We start from the raw sequence: 16,480 nt of genomic DNA, 5'->3' as shown, positions 1-16,480 counted from the left end.
TGCAGAGGAGATTTACAAGAATGTTGCCAGGGCTCGAAAATTGCAGCTATGAGGAAAGATTGGATAGGTTGGGGTTGTTTTCCTTGGAACTAAGGAGGCTGAGGAGTAACCTGATTGAGGTGTACAAGATTATGAGGAGCCTAGATATAGGCAGGGATCCCCTGAGGGAAATTACCGGGAGCATAGATTTAATGTGATTGGTAGGACATTTAGAGGGGACATGAGCAAAAACTTTTTCACTCAGAGGGTGATGGTGTTTGGAATTCACTGCCTGGTTTGGTGGTGGAAGCAGAATCCCTTAACTCATTTAAAAGGCATCTGGATCTGCACCTAAAATACTGTAACCTGCAAGGCTACGGACTGGGTGCTGGAAGGTGGGATTAAAATGGGTAGCTGGTATTTTTTTCCTTTCTGGCTGACGCAGACATGACGGGCTGAATGGCATCTCAGTGCTGTAACTTTTCTATGGTTCTATAGTTTCCTGCCTCCTGTCTCTCTCCTTTCTTGAATAAAGTTGTTACATTTGCCATTTTCCAATCCACTGGGACCACTCCAGAATCAAAGGAATTTTGGAATATTATAACCAATGCCTCTATTATCTAACAGCACTGTGGGTTACCTACACCACGTGGGCTGCAGTAGTTCAAGGCAGCACTCACCACCACCTTCTCAAGGGCAATTAGGGATGGGCAATAAATGCTGGCCTTGCCAGCAACCCATAAATGAATTTTTAAAAATCTCTGCAGCCACTTCTTTAAACGCCCAGGATGCAGGCCGTCTGGTCCTGGGGACAAATAGGATAATGATCAACAACTTGCTTTTTTTAAAAAAAAAGTAGGATGGGGACATCTATTGCCAAAAGAGCTTTAACATTGGATCACATGTTTAACTCCACAAATTTTAAAATAACCTAATTCTCTTGTTACAGTCCCAACACTCCTTATACAAAAGCAGAACATGCTGGAAATACTCAACTGGTCAAGCAACATTTTTGGAGAAGGAAGCTGAGTTGCAAGTCAATGACCTTGCATTCGAAAAGTGAAACGCTCCAAATGCAATAGGTTTTAACCAAGCGAACATGGGGTGGGGGGAGGATGGGAAAACAAAAAAGGAAGGTCAGTGATAGGATGGAAGACTGGAGAGATTAAATGACAGAAAGATTTGGCAGTGAAAAGCTAAAGGGAAAAGTGAAAAAGTTAAAGGTGTGTCGAGAGGAAATGTGAATGGCAGAATGATGAACAGCTGCTTTCCAAAAGCAAAAACGAGAATAAAAGACTAGAACCCAAACCTGCAAAGAGTAAAGGAAACAAAATGGTGTCAGGGATTTATGGCCTGAAATTGTCGAAGGCAACGTTGAGTCCAGAAAGCTCTAGAGTGCCTATTCAAAGATGAGGTGCGATTCCTCAAGCTTAAATTGAGCTTCACTGGAACATTGCAGGAGGTCGAGGACTGAGATCAGAGTGACAGCATGGCCAAGAATTAAATGACAGATGGCCTGTCAGGTGGATTGTCACCAATCTGTGTTTGGTCTTCCAATGTAAAGCAGCAACCCCAAGTTACAAATGTCTGAGTCTGTTGTTGACATGCAAAGTGATGATCCTTTATGACTATTGCACTCAAAATGAATATCATTCCATTGCTATCCTAACCAAAAAAAACCTAAAGCACTGACAATCTGCTTCTGTGGGGGAAAATAAATGCTGGTCCTTAGGAAGCTCTACGGATAAAAAAAAAAGAGCTAAAATGATTACAAAATAGGACATCAGTTCCACTTTGACTTACATAATTTATTTGGCACAAATATCGAATATTAAAATTCTTTAGAATTTCTTTAAAAAACGTCAACAAAACTTGGTAGGTAAAGCAAAGACAAAAATGATAACTTTCATTTTGAAAGGAAATGGATTACCTCTTTGTACAACATTCCAAAACCAAATACTGAACATCTGCAATACATGTTTGAACATGTGGCAAAATATATGTCAAACAATACTCCATCCATATGTTACATCAAACAGCTCCTTCAAGAAGGTTCAAGATTTGAAATTTGGCAAGAGCATAACACCAAAAGTAATATATCCTCTCAGGCTAGATGATAAGCAACCTAAATGTTGCAACTAAATATCTTAAAGGAAAATTTTCAGTAAAATTTCCACCCAAGGTGAAATTAAACCTACCAGATCTCCCTGATGGCATTTGTGCAAATAGCCAGCATTTAAAAAAGGTCTGTGCGCATTTTTTTTTAGGGAAGAGTGGGAGAAGGAAAGGAAAAAAAGTTTGTAATCTGAAGTTTTTTTAAATTCATTCATGGGATGTGGGTGTCACTAGCTAGACCAGCATTTATTGCCCATCCCTAATCGCCCTTGCTCAGAGGGCACGGTTGTGGGTCTGGAGCCACATGTAGGCCAGACCAGGTAAGGACAGCAGATTTCCTTCCTTAAAGGACATTAGTGAACCAGATGGGTTTTTACAACAATCAACAATGGTTTCATGGTCTTCATTAGACTTTTAATTCCAGATTGAGTGAATTCAAATTCCACCGTCTGCCATGGCGGGATTCAAATCTGGGTCCCCAGAGCATTACCCTGGGTCTCCGGATTACCAGCCCAGCAACAATACCACTACGCCATTGCCTCCCAAAAATGATTTGTCGAATTAAGTAAGAACCAATGTTGGTCCACACATTTGAGACCTAAATACACGTACACGGACACTTCATCATGAGCAAGTACAGGAAACATCTGGCTCAATTTTGCCATGTTGACATGTGCACCTCAACAGCAGCCTTTAAGCGTGTTCATTAGATTTTCTTTCAAGCATTATCCCAACACTACTGCTACATTTTAATTAATACTTTTGAAGCCCCACCCAATCCATGTAAAAAAAAGAACAATGTACCCTATGTCAAAATACTAGCTGTAGATTAATCACCAGGCAACATGTAAATTCTCCATAGCTTCATATAACATGCACAAGAGAAATGCAAATTTTGCTTGCAGACAACATATACCAATTGTTGACTTTAGAATGAAGGTGCAATAACTCAAACTGCACCACATTCCTATATACTATAGAAAATAAACCACACACCTGACAAGGGCATGAATTATAAGCACGTTTTTCCATAATTGAACACGTCTGAGCTACTAACAGTTAGCTCCCAAAACTACATATGGTTAATTGTATATTAATTGAATGTTTAATTAGAATCAGTTGGTGGACGTTTACTGCCAAGTTAGTTTAAACCCTACCAGTAGCACTAGCGAAGAATTTGGTCCCAGCTCTGTTTAGGTGTAACTCAGCGGGCCTGTACAAGTCCCAACTTCCCCAGAGCTGGTTCCAATGTCCCAGGAGTCAAAGGCCCTCCCCTCCTGCATCATCTGTTCAGCCATGCATCCATCTGGTTAATCCTTCTATTTCTGTACTTACTAGCACTTGGTACCAGGAGTAAACTAGAGATTACTACTTTTGAGGTCCTGCTTGCTATTTCCATACATAGCTCCCCAAATTCTGACTACAGGACCATATCCCTCTGCCCATGTCATTAGCACTGACGTGGACCAAGACTGCTGGCTATTCACCTTCCCAGCCCTCAGGGTGCTCTGAAGCCGTTCAGTGACATCCTTGAACCTGGCACCAGGTTGGCAACATATCACGCTGGATTCACATCTGCAGCACGGAAATGCCTATCTGCTCCCCTAGCTATCAAACCTCCTATCACTATTGTTCTTTGTCTTCTTCGTACCCCACTGTACAGCTGAGCCATCCATGGTGTCATGGATTTAGCACTGACTGCACTTCCCAGATGAGCCATCACTTTCATCGGCATCCAGAACTGAATACTGGTTGGATAGAGAGGTGCACTCAGGGGACTTCTGCACAATCTGCTTGGTTGTCAGCCATTCCCCCTCCCTCCTGAATACTCTTAAGATGCAGGGTCAACCGTATCAGAAATGCAGCAGCGGGTACTACAACTGATGACAGTTCCTGCACATCTGGTTATCCAGGACACAGGAAACATCCTGGAGTTCTCATATATCACAATGTGCACTCAAGTTGTCAGAGCTGCCCTGCCATTCCTCTATCTATTAGATAATAATCCTCACTACTCACTTCCCTTCTGTTAACATCGCTTAAATATCAGAAAACTGAAATGCTTTACTTAACTTTTTTTTAAATAAAAGTTTTAATTTCCCAGCTGCTTGAACTCTCCAATTTTGAAGAAAGGGAAACAGCTACAATATTCAACAGCCAATCAACTCAGACTTCCTATGATGTCACAGTTTGATTTTTTTTCTCATTCAAACTCTGGTGACCCCCTCACCCCCCCAGTCCGCTTCTGCTCCTGATTCTCGCCTCAGTTAAGTGATTACAAATTATAACGCAAATAAAATCTAGTTAATCACATGCATTACTCTCTAAAGAAATGTTTTGCCTGTCAAACAGCTAAGAACAAAAAAGTTACAAATAAGCTTCATCGGTGCAAAGCAGATTTACCAGCTAATAAAACTGAAGGAAAATGAACACAGCATAGAAAAAAACCATTGTACCTTCAACTAATGAATTCTCCAACAACATTGAATCCTTAATTTCCTACCATATTAGCCCATAAAATAAAGAAATGTCAATTCACCAGAGGTTATTACAAGGTTCAGGGAGTGCCCTTGCTGGCAGTTCCTGATCTCAGATCAACTGGTACTCTCAGCTCAGCAGTAAAAAATAAATCACTTGGTAGTGTAATGTACATAAGTGTTTAAGGTGTAATTAGGCAAACAAACCACATTATTACACACTGCTGTTCAAATGTAAAATTAAACAAAATTACCCAGACATTAATGCATAAGTGTCTGCTCTAAACTTTGAGCTGAGCATTTTTTTATGCCAGCTATCCAAAGTATAAAAGATAAAATGGGATAAAAATTTGTCAGCTCCCGATTTCAATGCAGGAGTCACAATTCGCAATCCCATAGTAGCAGGCAGCATGCAAACTTTGCCTCCATAATTGTAGCATTCAGCCTAGTTCAGCCGGCCAACTGGCTGGCTGTATGCTCAACAGGAAGCCTTCATGCAGTCTTCCCCTGTCAACAACCTCAACTCCACCTTCACTGCAAACATAGCCTCCTGACCTGTTGCAGATTTGGTGTGGAGATCAGTGACCAAATTGCCTTTATGGATGCAGCCTATCACCTCCAAAAACAATCCACAGTACTTTGTCGTAGCAGAGGTCAGTCAACAGCACCTTACCTGTAATTTGGACTGATGGCCCTTTAAGTAGCACTTGTGCAGAAGAAATTCTCGTGCGACCTAACTCTTGTTCTGCTGAGTGAGGTCGGGACAGGCACTTGTGAAAGAACCTGCATGGTTCAAGTTTCAGATTCACATGTCAAGTCAGCAGACTTGGACCAGACGACTGACATCACAGAGTACTCTTGACGTTTCTGGTGCGCAGGCACATTACGGCCCTTCCCAGCATACAGCACAGTGTGAGCCGTGCTGGAAGTATTTGAAAGCACTGTGTGTACCATGCCACAGGCAACTATGGGGGGTGGGGGGGGGGGGGGGGCGCATGATGGTCTTCCTATTAAGGGTGCTTTTCTCATTCAAAATATTAAAAAGCTGGAGGGAAGCACCTCTATCTTGAGGTAGTGCCTCTGTCTCTTTTACCCGAAATGGCAGGGCCTCCTATTGGTCCTCCAGCTTTGAGAGCCTGACCACCCTCCAGCCACTAATTGGCTAATTTGGGGAAAACCTGTCAGATTCAAGATAGTGTGGGGTATGACCCACCATTTGGCACCGATTTCTGTACGAGAACCCTGACCTCAAAATCCTGCCCATGGTTTTCCACTAGAGACACTCCATGTTTATTTGGGCATGTCATGAAAATAATTATGAACTGAAATGCCTTGTGAAATAACTGGTTAAAAGGATTTCATCGTGTACTTGGTAAAGTTTCATAATTTGCCCGATCATTCTTAAGTATCAATATGCTGAAAATAGAAGATGGGAAATCAAATCCTAAACAGGTTAAGAGCAAAATTCTGCAGATGCTGGAAATCAAACAAAACAGAAAATTCTGGAAAAACTCAGCAGGTCTAGCAGCATCTGTGGAGAGAGAAACGGGGTTAACTTTTTGAGTCTGTATGACCCATCTTCAGAGCTCTGAAGGAGGAAGGGTCATACAGACTTGAAATGATAACCCTAAACAAGTTGCCCTTGCACAATGTCCACAAGCAGCATACTCTAAATTGTGCAATGCACATAACTCTAAAGTTCTGCAACTATTTAGTTGTACTATATTAGAATGTTAAAAATAAATTCTTCTAACATGCTACTTTTCCATTTGTCTGCAATTTTTATTTAGCAACTGTAAAATGGAGGGCTAATGATGGCAAAGTCAGTGTAATACCAAAGAATACAACTGCTCAACAATTCAGAATCTTTGAGTTGCAGATACTTACTCTCAGCATTAGCTCAAAGCTTTCAGGATTGGGAAATTTACTTTTCATATTTACAGTTACTTCAGGATATCCACTTGGCAACAACTTCCAATGGTAATTCTTTATATTACAGTGATCAACAGCCAATTTGGCTCATAATTGGGGGTGAAAACATCTGCAACAAATCCCTGTACAATTTACAATGACAAATTGTAAAACTAGTTATTGATGGCAGAATCCAATTTGGCCTCAATATGGTAGAAAATTACAGAAGTGCTCACAGGAATGTCTCCTGCCCAAGCTGCTACGGTAGCAGAAACAGTTTACAAACAAAAACAAAAAGGCATTAACCTACAAGGCTTCACAAATTATTTGCATCCAAAATGGAATGGGGAAAAAAAAGAGGTAATTTTACTCGAGGCCTGTTTTTCTTTGCCCCAATCTACCTGTACAACAGATTCCGTCGCCACGATTTGGAGGAAAGTCAAGAGCTCTTCCTGCAAGCCAGCCAACATTCACCTCGAAATCAACACAAAAATAGATCATCTGATCATTTATCTCAGTGGTATCTTGCTATGTAAATTGACAGCCACGTTTGTCTACAAAACAAATGGCTACCACTTAAGAATAATTCATTGCTGTGAGGTGCTTTGGGACTTTTAAAATTTTTGCTTGGGATGTGGGGTAATTCTGGCCATGCTCCTCCATATATTGCCCATCCCCAGTGGTCCTGAGGTACTATTGGGCTGTCTCCTTAAACTGTTGCAACCTATGTGGTTATGGTGGTAAAAGTCCATTCACTGTATCTGAAGAAGGTTTCTTTTTAACAAAAGAACATAGTCAATGTGCAGCAGCAGGTTGTAAGATAGCAGGTAATATGTCTATCACTGTTTAGTTGATGCAGCCCTTAATTACGTTTGAATCAATATTATTCCATCTGATTATTTAAAAACTGATATATTAGCATTCCTCTCCTTGTCATCGAGTGTAGGAGATTTTAGTTGGTGAGAAATGGGTAATTAAGTTAAGGAACTTATGCATTCTCAACCGATGATGGAATCGAGATTTTTTAAAAAATGAAGTTGGTTGTTTCTAAAGTACCATCTTACAGACGATTATATAGGGTATATGACACAGAAGAAACAGGCCATTTGACCCAATCAGTCTGTGCTCCTCTCAAGCCTCTTCCTATTTTTCATCATCTAACTCTAGCATCATAAGCATCTATTCCCTTTTTCCTCATATGCTTGCCTAGCTTCCCTTTAAATTTAATTGGATGCTGGCAAAAATCTGACAGGTTAAGTTTATAGGTACAAAATATTCAACCTTAGGAAAATAAAGGAAGTAAAATCACCACAGTGCCCATTACAAGCATAACTCAAATAACCAATCACAGGTAGCCACCTATAAAGCTACTGAACAGCTCTTGACATGAACTCCCTGTGCTTGCTCATGAAAGGACAGCAGAAGCTAGATTTAGTATCTCACAATGTAATCAATTTGCATTTCCACATTCCCATTGAGAAATATTCGGTTTTAGAACAATTTGGGGAGAGGGACAGAACACCAAAAACAAAATTATGAAATTTCTTCCATTTTATAAGCAAGTAGTATCTGCCTGTAGACATGCAGAACCCCGGCTGGGATAATAGATCTAGCTTTGGTGTGGGGTGGCGGTCAGGCAAAGAGAGAAGAATCTTTGCCAACAAAGTTAAGTTTAATAATAAAGAGAATAGCTCCTCCCAGACAGGAACTCTTTCACCTAGGAAAAAGGCAGTAAAGCACAGGAGAACACTATCAAATTCCCATCCAAATCGTACCCAATCCTGACTTGGAAATATTAAAATTACAGAACTTGAGTACTGCTGCAAAATAAAAACAACACTGTCAAAGCTTTTCATCTTGCACTGATCAGGACAGATGTGTAGGAATACCAACTGTAAAGCGAACAACTATTTATGCTGCTCAAGAGGAGTGTGCTTCCAACCAAACAGCACGCTCTTCTCCTGCAATATAAATTGTTGGTCCCTTTACAATTGGCATTCTTGCAAATCTATCCTTATCAGAGTAAGATAAAAAGCTTCGGCAGCATGTCTCTTTTTTTTCCAGCAATACTCAAATGTGAAAGTGTACCTTCATCAAAATCTTGGAACTCCCTCCCTAACAGCACTGTGGGAGTAGCTTCACCACACTGACTACAGCAATTCAAGGCGGCAATCACCACCACCTTCTCAAGGATAACTAGGAATTTGTAATAAATGCAGACCTCATTAGCAACGCCAACATCCTATGAATGAATAAATTGAAAAAAGATCAAAGTACTAGTCAGAACAAAACTCTGATTGCACTTGAAGCACCAAGATCCCAGACTGGCACTACTCCCAGTCTGTGACAAGTGACTGAAGGTGCACTCTCCACATTAAGCAAGCTGCCATGAGCCCCCACAGTTAGAAGGCCAGATGTGTGGATCTTCAGCCCACTTCTCTTTCAAAGTCTGCTCCAAGGCTAATTCAATTATTTATAGCACTGGTTAGAGAATGCACGTGAGCAATTGATGGTTCATAGCCAAATCCTACCAGCTGACTTACACCAGTGATAATTTGTCTACACGCAATGTCAAATTTTGATAAATATTAGTTCACACGCAACATAAAAATAAGAAATGAGAAAGGGCCACCAAAACTCATCCCTCAAGATCATGTCTATGTTACTAGAAAACTTATTGGGAAAATGGATAATGTATTTATTGGTATTTCTGAACATTTAATTTATGTAACCTATTAGAATTTATAATTTACCTCAGAAGGTATCATTTAATCATCCAAACCACTGCTAAGGTCATGTTCAGTCATAATTGGCTCACCTGCTGGCAGTGTTCGCTTCTTTGCGGTCAGATTTTTCAGAAAACATCAACTACAACAATATTAACAACCCATATAAAAGAATAAAACGTGGACCGACTCGATGGAAGTGAGGGAAAGTGGTGCCTCAGGTTTAATGCATCTGTGGCTTGCAGGCTAGCAGATATTCCCGGAAGTGGCCCGGAATGGTTTGGTAGCATTGAAGTTTATTGCTGTGAAAACGAACATAGTTAAACAAAAAGCCCTCTCCATAAGGCATGGATGTATTAGTAACTTTGTTTGAAGCACAGGTAAATTTTCTAAAGTTAGTGCCTTTTCCAGCAGGCAAGCTGGTCTAGTACAGCTACAACACTGGCATCTACCCAGCAAAGTGAAAAATTGCCCAGGTATGTCCTGACATAAAAACCAGGAAAATCCAACCCAGCCAATTACTATGCCATCAGTCTACTCTCCATCATCAGTAAAGTGATGGAAGGAGTCATCAACAGTGCTATTAAACAGCACTTGCTTAGCCATAACCTATTCACCAACGCCCAGTTTGGGTTCTGTCAGGGTCACACAGCTTCTGATGCAACTCCTCAGATACTGAAGCAATTCATGTACAAATGCAGCAAGACCTGGACAATATCCAGGCCTAGGCTGACAAATGGCAAGTAACATTCCTGCCACAAGTGTCAGGCAATGACCATCTCCAACAAGAGAGAATCTAACTATCATCCCTTGACATTCAATGGCATTACCATCACCGAATTCCACTAGCATCCTGGGAGTTACCATAGATCAGAAACTGAATTGGGCTAGCTGTATAAATACTGTGGCTACAAGAGCCAGAGAGAGGCTTGGAATCCTGCAGCAAGTAACTCACCTCCCCTGTCCCCAAAGCCTGTCCATCATCTACAAGGCACAAGTCAGGAGTGTAATGGAATACTCTCCACATGACTTGAGTGCAGCTCCAACAACACTCAAGAAGCTTGACACCATCCAGGACAAAGCAGCTCACTTGATTGGCATTCCATCCACAAACATTCACTCCCTCCACCACCAATTAACAGTAGCAGCAATGTGTACCATCACAAGATGCACTGCAGAAACTCACCAAGGCTCCTTAGGCAGCACCTTCCAAACCCACAACCGTTAGCATCTAGAAGGACAAGGGCAGCAGATAGATGGGAACACCACCACCTGGATGATCCCCTCCAAACCACTCACCATCCTTACTTGGAAATATATCGCCGTTCCTTCACTGTCGCTGGGTCAAAATCCTGGAACTCCCTCTTTAACAGCACTGTGGGTGTACCTATACCACATGGACTGCAGCAGTTCAAGAAGGCAGCTCACCACCACCTTCTCAAGAGCGATTAGAGATGGGGAATAAATGCTGGCCTAGCCAGCAATGCCCACATCCCTTTAATGATTTTTTTTCTTTAAATTCATGTATGTTTTGGCTCTAAATACAACAGTGAGGTAGTACTGACACCAGAATACATCTACCAACTACAGTGAAGTTGAATAGTTTTTGACCTGTTAGTAAACATATTGATGGCCAATATGCACAATGACAGCAGCTGTAAGTGTGAATGCCACTACAAAATGTAGTCTATTTTACCTTTTTCAGTTTGTATGACTGATCTTTATCATTAGATGCATGCATCACAGTGCATCAGTCACTTACCTGGGTCTGCGAAATGCAAGTCCATATTGTTGGCAAGCCAGGCCCACAGTGGGCGTGTAAACAATAGGCATGAATCTTTCGATGTCTGAAGTCAGTACTCTGTAGAAGAGCTTTTCATTTCGGTCTTGAAGAGCCGCTAGAAATATGTACCTTAGAAGGATAAGATAAAATATATTGTAGAATTGAAGAAAGCAGGCAAAATATATTCCATTAGAGCAGTTATAAAAAGCAGCATGCAAACATATTTAGCTTATACTGTATGTACTTTTTTCATTTAAACCTGTACCTGCATTAAAATATGAACACTCAATTAGGACAAAATGATCCTCTTGTTGCTATTACTTTATTCTTGCAATTACCAATTGAGGCTTTAAAAATATATTTACATTAGTGCACATCTTTCTAATTAACTTATCTTTTGGAGCTCACTGCCATAGTATATTTGTACAAAACAACTTTAACTGAGAATCTGGGCATGAATCCAGCTCATTTATAGGTAAAGGTCTATTGGATGGTAACTGCAAAAGTGAGTTTCCAATGTCTTATTCATGCTTATGATAGACGCAAGATTACAGAAGGAGCAGTCAAATTCACAAATTACAAATAAAATGTTCATTCCATTGCAGTAATAATACAAATGCTTACTAAATTTAAAAAAAAGGCAAGTTGTAAGGAGCACTCTTCAATAAATGACAATTCAATTACATTGCTGCATTCTGCTACAAGGAAACAATCATAAAATCTGCTGTCAACTTGGAGCTAAACGACTACGTAAGAATTTTTATTGCACAATCAAGGCAAGAGTTTACTACAATATTCTGCATTTCATGAGATGCTCCTCTGTTCAAAGATATGAACTGTGTGCACTTGGCCACATCCCAATCTGTTCAAGCCATAAAGAAGGTACACAGGCTCATAAAATTCAATGTTCAGTCCCTAATTCACAGTGAAATAGTTCATCTCGAATGGAATGAGACATTGAACAGACATTCAACTCGATCGTTATCCAAAGATCTCTTTTCTGTAATATATGTTTATATGTATGTCAGGCAAGGATATCCCCAACCAACTGTGAAGTCTAGCTTTATTGCCCACCACTAGCCAAATGAACGAAGAGAGAAATATTGGAAATGAAATAATGGGTTCATTATTGTTCTTGTTCTTAACTGACAATGAAATTAATTCAATCTTACTTCAGTAGGTTGCCTAGGGTATTCATCTGACGTTGACAACGGAAGCCAGCTGACAGAACATTTAGCCACGAGTAAGTACCCAGAAGAGAATAGGCAAAAGAATGTAGAAACTATCCATTTAGTACAGAAATGAATCAAACAATTTTCTAAGTTACATAAACAAATCCTTCTGTGTGCATTCTATTTATTATTCTGAAAATATGGTGCCAGAGGTGTAAATCTGAAACTTGCCCTTCATTTGAAAAATTTTTGCATGCCCCCAAACTCCTTTAAGGATAAGCACAAAAAAAACTTGAAAAATCAGTCAGTTTGGGCTTCTTGGGACAATGAAATCTCACCAAAAAAGTATAAACAAAATAAACACAGAACCCCAAGTATTCAATTCCACCACTAGTTAATACTTTCCTTCATCGTTGGATATCAGCAAAGGGTTTCCTTTAGGGTGGAATCGGCCCAGATTTGCACTAAGTGCACTAGTGGGCGGGTAAAACGACGGCTGTTGGGTTTTTCGCCCCAAAGCCACCGCATTATTTATGCTTTCCTGGGAAACATGCCATTTCCTTGGCAGGTGGACTCTCATTTGCCCACCATGCCATCACCTTGCTGCTTCATCATGCCAGGCACCACATTTAAAGTAGATCCGTGCTCTGTGCTTCATGCCCAGGGCTGCAGCAAAGAAGACATGGCCTCAAAAGGCAAGATGACTGCAGCCCTCAAGCACCTTTTGGATGCCGTGGGGGCCCGCCGTGATGTCCTCTACCCTCGCTCTGGCTGCAGGAGGGGCAGCTACATTACCACTCCAGCTTGATAGGCAATGGCAGTGGTGATCAGTGCCAATGCTGCACAGCAGAAATCGGCCATCCAAAGCAGATAGAGGATGAATGATCTCATCCGTGCAGCCAGGGTATGGCAACCATCTCATCACTCTAAACTCACACACTCAATCCCATCACACACTCACTGCTGTAGACCTCGATGACTGACTCTAAAAAGACCATCTGGTCCAATCAGTCTACGCTGGTGTTTTACACCCCATTCTAGCCTCCTCCCATCTTTTCTCACCTAAATCTATATAAAAAAAACAGGCAGTAAGAGCTTCTTTATATAAAAAGGAAGAGAGAGACTAAAGTGAACATAGGCCCCTGAAGAGAATGAGGCTGGGAAAATAATAATGAGGAACCAGGAAATGGCAGAGGAGCTGAATAAATACTTTGCTTCAGACTTCATTGTAGATGATACTAATAGCATTCCAATAAAACTAAATCAGGGGCAAAAGCGGGTGAGGAAATAAATACAGTAACTATCACCAGAGAAAAACTAATGGACTAGGGAAACTAATGGGGCTAAAGGCCAATAAGCCCTCTGGGCCTGATGGGTTGCATCTTCAGATATTAAAGGAAGTAGCTACAGAGATAGTGGCTGCACTGGTAGTAATCTTCCAAGAATCCTTAGATTCTGAAGTCCCAGAGGATTGGAGAACCACCAATGTAACACCTTTATTCAGAAAGGAGACAAAAAACAACTAACTATAGGCCAGTTAACTTAACATCTGTCAGTGGTAAAATGTTAGTCTATTATAAAGGATGTAATTGCAGAACATTTAGAAATACATAATCTAATCAGGCAGAGTCAACATGGCTTCATAAAGGGGAAATCATGCCTAACAAATTTATTAGAATTCTTTGAGGGGGTAACAAGCAGGATAGATAAAGGGGAACTAGTAGATGTAATATATTTGGATTTCCAAAAGGTGTTTGATAAGGTACCGCACATAAGGCTACTTAAGATAATAGCCCATGGTTTTGGGGGTAGTATATTAGCATGGATAGAGGATTGGCTAACCAATAGAAGACAGAGTTGGTATAAGGGGGACATTTTCAGGATGGCAACCTGTAACTAGTGGAGTGCCACAGGGATCTGTGCTGGGGCATCAATTATTTACAATATATATTAATGACTTGGATGAGGGAAGTGAATGTACTATTGCCAAGTTTGCGGATGACACACAAATAGATGTGAAGGCAAGTTGTGAGGATGACACATGGGAGTTTACAGAGGAAAATAGTTAAGTGAGTGGGCAAAATTTGGCAGATGGAATATATTGTGGGAAAATGTGAGATTATGCACTTTGGCAGGAAGATTATAGGAGCTGAATGTTACTTTAAATAGATAAAGACTACAGAAAGCTGCAGCATAGAGGGATTTGGGTCCTTGTGCACGAATCCCAAAAAGCTAACATGCAAGTTCAACAGGTAATAGGGAAGGCAAATGGAACTTTGGCTTTATTTCAAAGGGAACAGAGTGTAAAAATAGGGAAGTCTTGTTAAAACTATACAAGACATTAGTTAGACCATGCCTAGAATACTGTGAACAATTTTGATCCCCTTATCCAAGGAAAGATATACTGGCATTAGAGACAGTCCAGAGAAGGTTCACTAGGTTGATCCTGGGTATGGAAGGACGTTATGAGGAGAGGTTAAGTAGGTTGGTCCTGTACTTATTGGAATTTAGAAGAATGAGAGGCAATCTTATTAAAGCAAAAAGACCCTTGGGCCCACTGAGTCTGTGCCAGTCAAACAAGTACCTAACTATTCTCATCCCATTTTCCAGCACTAGGCTCATAGCCTTGTATGCCATGGCATTGCAAGTGCACATCCAAATACTTCTTAATTGTTAAGAGGGTTTCTACTTCCACCAGGCAGTGAGTTCAAGATTCCCACCACCCTCTGGGTGAAATAATTCTTCCTCACATCCCCTTTAAACTTCCTGCCCTTTACTTTAAATCTATGCCCCCTGGTTATTAATCCCTCCACCAAGGGGGAAAGTTCCTTCCTGTCTGCTCTATCTATGCCCCTCAATCATGTCCCCCCTCAATCTCCTCTGCTCCAGGGAAAATAACCCCAGTCTACCCAATCACTCCTCATAACCAAAACTCTCCAGCCCAGGCAACATCCTGGTAAATTTCCTCTGCACTACCTCTAGTGCAATCACATCCTTCCTATAATGCAGATTCCAGAACTGCATGCAATACTCTAGCGGTGGCCTAACCAGCATTTTATACAGTTCCAGCATAACCGCCCCGCTCTTATATTCTATGCCTCGGCTAATAAAGTCGTGTCCCAAATGTCTTCTTAACCACCTTTTCTACCTGTCCCGCTACCTTAATGGACCGGTTTTCTATCCTATATCCTGTGTAAAGGCCACTGGAATACTTTTGAAGTGAAGGAAATGCAGCTGGCAATTTGGACACAGAGCCTTTTTTTGTGGAACCTTGCTAAGTGCTTATCTGGGGAGGTCCACAAACTAATCAAAAAGGAACAAAACTGGATTTAATTTCTGAGAGAAACACACAAGGCAGGTTGCAGTTTTACACAAATCTACAGAGCATCATAATGCTCAGGGAAATCCTACTTGTATTATTTTCAACTATTTTCATAACACTTCCATGTATGTCAGGAAGATATAATTTTCATAATGTATTGGAATTTATTGTAAAGTAGAGTAATAGTGGGGTCAGTGTCTATGGATCTGTCTGTGTGTGTGATTTAATTGAATTAAAAGCAGCTGGTCAGAAAACTTTGATGCATCAGAAGATAAACTAGGTTTGAAATGTTGTTAAGTAGATAAACACGGGGGTAAAGGGAACATCTGCATTTTTAAATAAACCCAACCAGCTTGAATTCAAAAAGAAGAGTAAAATGTTTAACCTAGCCAGGAGAAGTTAAGAAACAATATGTTTATTTTCCCAGAAGGTACTGGTAAAATTTGTACTGCGAGATTTTTATTATTAGAGAGGTAAAGTCTAAAGACAGTGAAACAATGGGAATTTGCATTCAAAGGGGAAAATATGGATAAAGGAGAGAAGGCTGTGTGCAAGGGAAGGCATTCTAAGATCTAACATAAGCATGGAAGGCCTTCAGCACCTAAGCCTCAAGCTGCTGCCTACAAAGAACTGAAGTTAAGAAAACTCACTTTGTATTGGATTGTTCAGGGTATCATGTTTCTTTGCCTGAGTCTTTTAAAAATGTGTGTGTCTTACTGTTACCTTAACTTAAGTGTAACTGGGGATTTAGATTGACTAGGGGATTTAGAAGTTATCACAGTAGTAATTTGTAGATCTATGTATGAACTTAAAATCATTCCTTCTATTAATAAAGGTTGAATTTAGTTTTGTAAGAAACCACTAAGACTCAGTCGTCTTATTACTACTGAATTCAAGGCACACATCTTAGAATTCATACAGAGCGCAAAACAGTTGTGGCAGTTGTTTCAAGTTTCCCTTTGGGATTTGAGCAGCTCAGCATTTACCATCAGCTG

General features: G+C 40.6%; 1 protein-coding gene across 2 annotated transcripts in view; it reads right to left on the bottom strand.

Annotated features, from left to right (window-relative positions):
- The window catches only part of me1 (malic enzyme 1, NADP(+)-dependent, cytosolic), a 598,180-nt gene that overhangs the window by 397,117 nt on the left and 184,583 nt on the right, over positions 1 to 16,480 (bottom strand). For both annotated transcript variants that reach the window (XM_041187865.1, XM_041187866.1), the window contains exon 3: positions 10,971 to 11,120. In XM_041187865.1, the coding sequence (XP_041043799.1) occupies positions 10,971 to 11,120 (150 nt within the window). The remainder of the gene's footprint in view (positions 1 to 10,970; positions 11,121 to 16,480) is intronic.

This window comes from Carcharodon carcharias, chromosome 5 (assembly GCF_017639515.1).
Source record: "Carcharodon carcharias isolate sCarCar2 chromosome 5, sCarCar2.pri, whole genome shotgun sequence".
NCBI classification, from domain to species: domain Eukaryota; kingdom Metazoa; phylum Chordata; class Chondrichthyes; order Lamniformes; family Lamnidae; genus Carcharodon; species Carcharodon carcharias.
The sequence above is the reverse complement of the archived record's forward strand: the minus strand, read 5'-3'. Positions and strand labels throughout refer to the sequence as shown.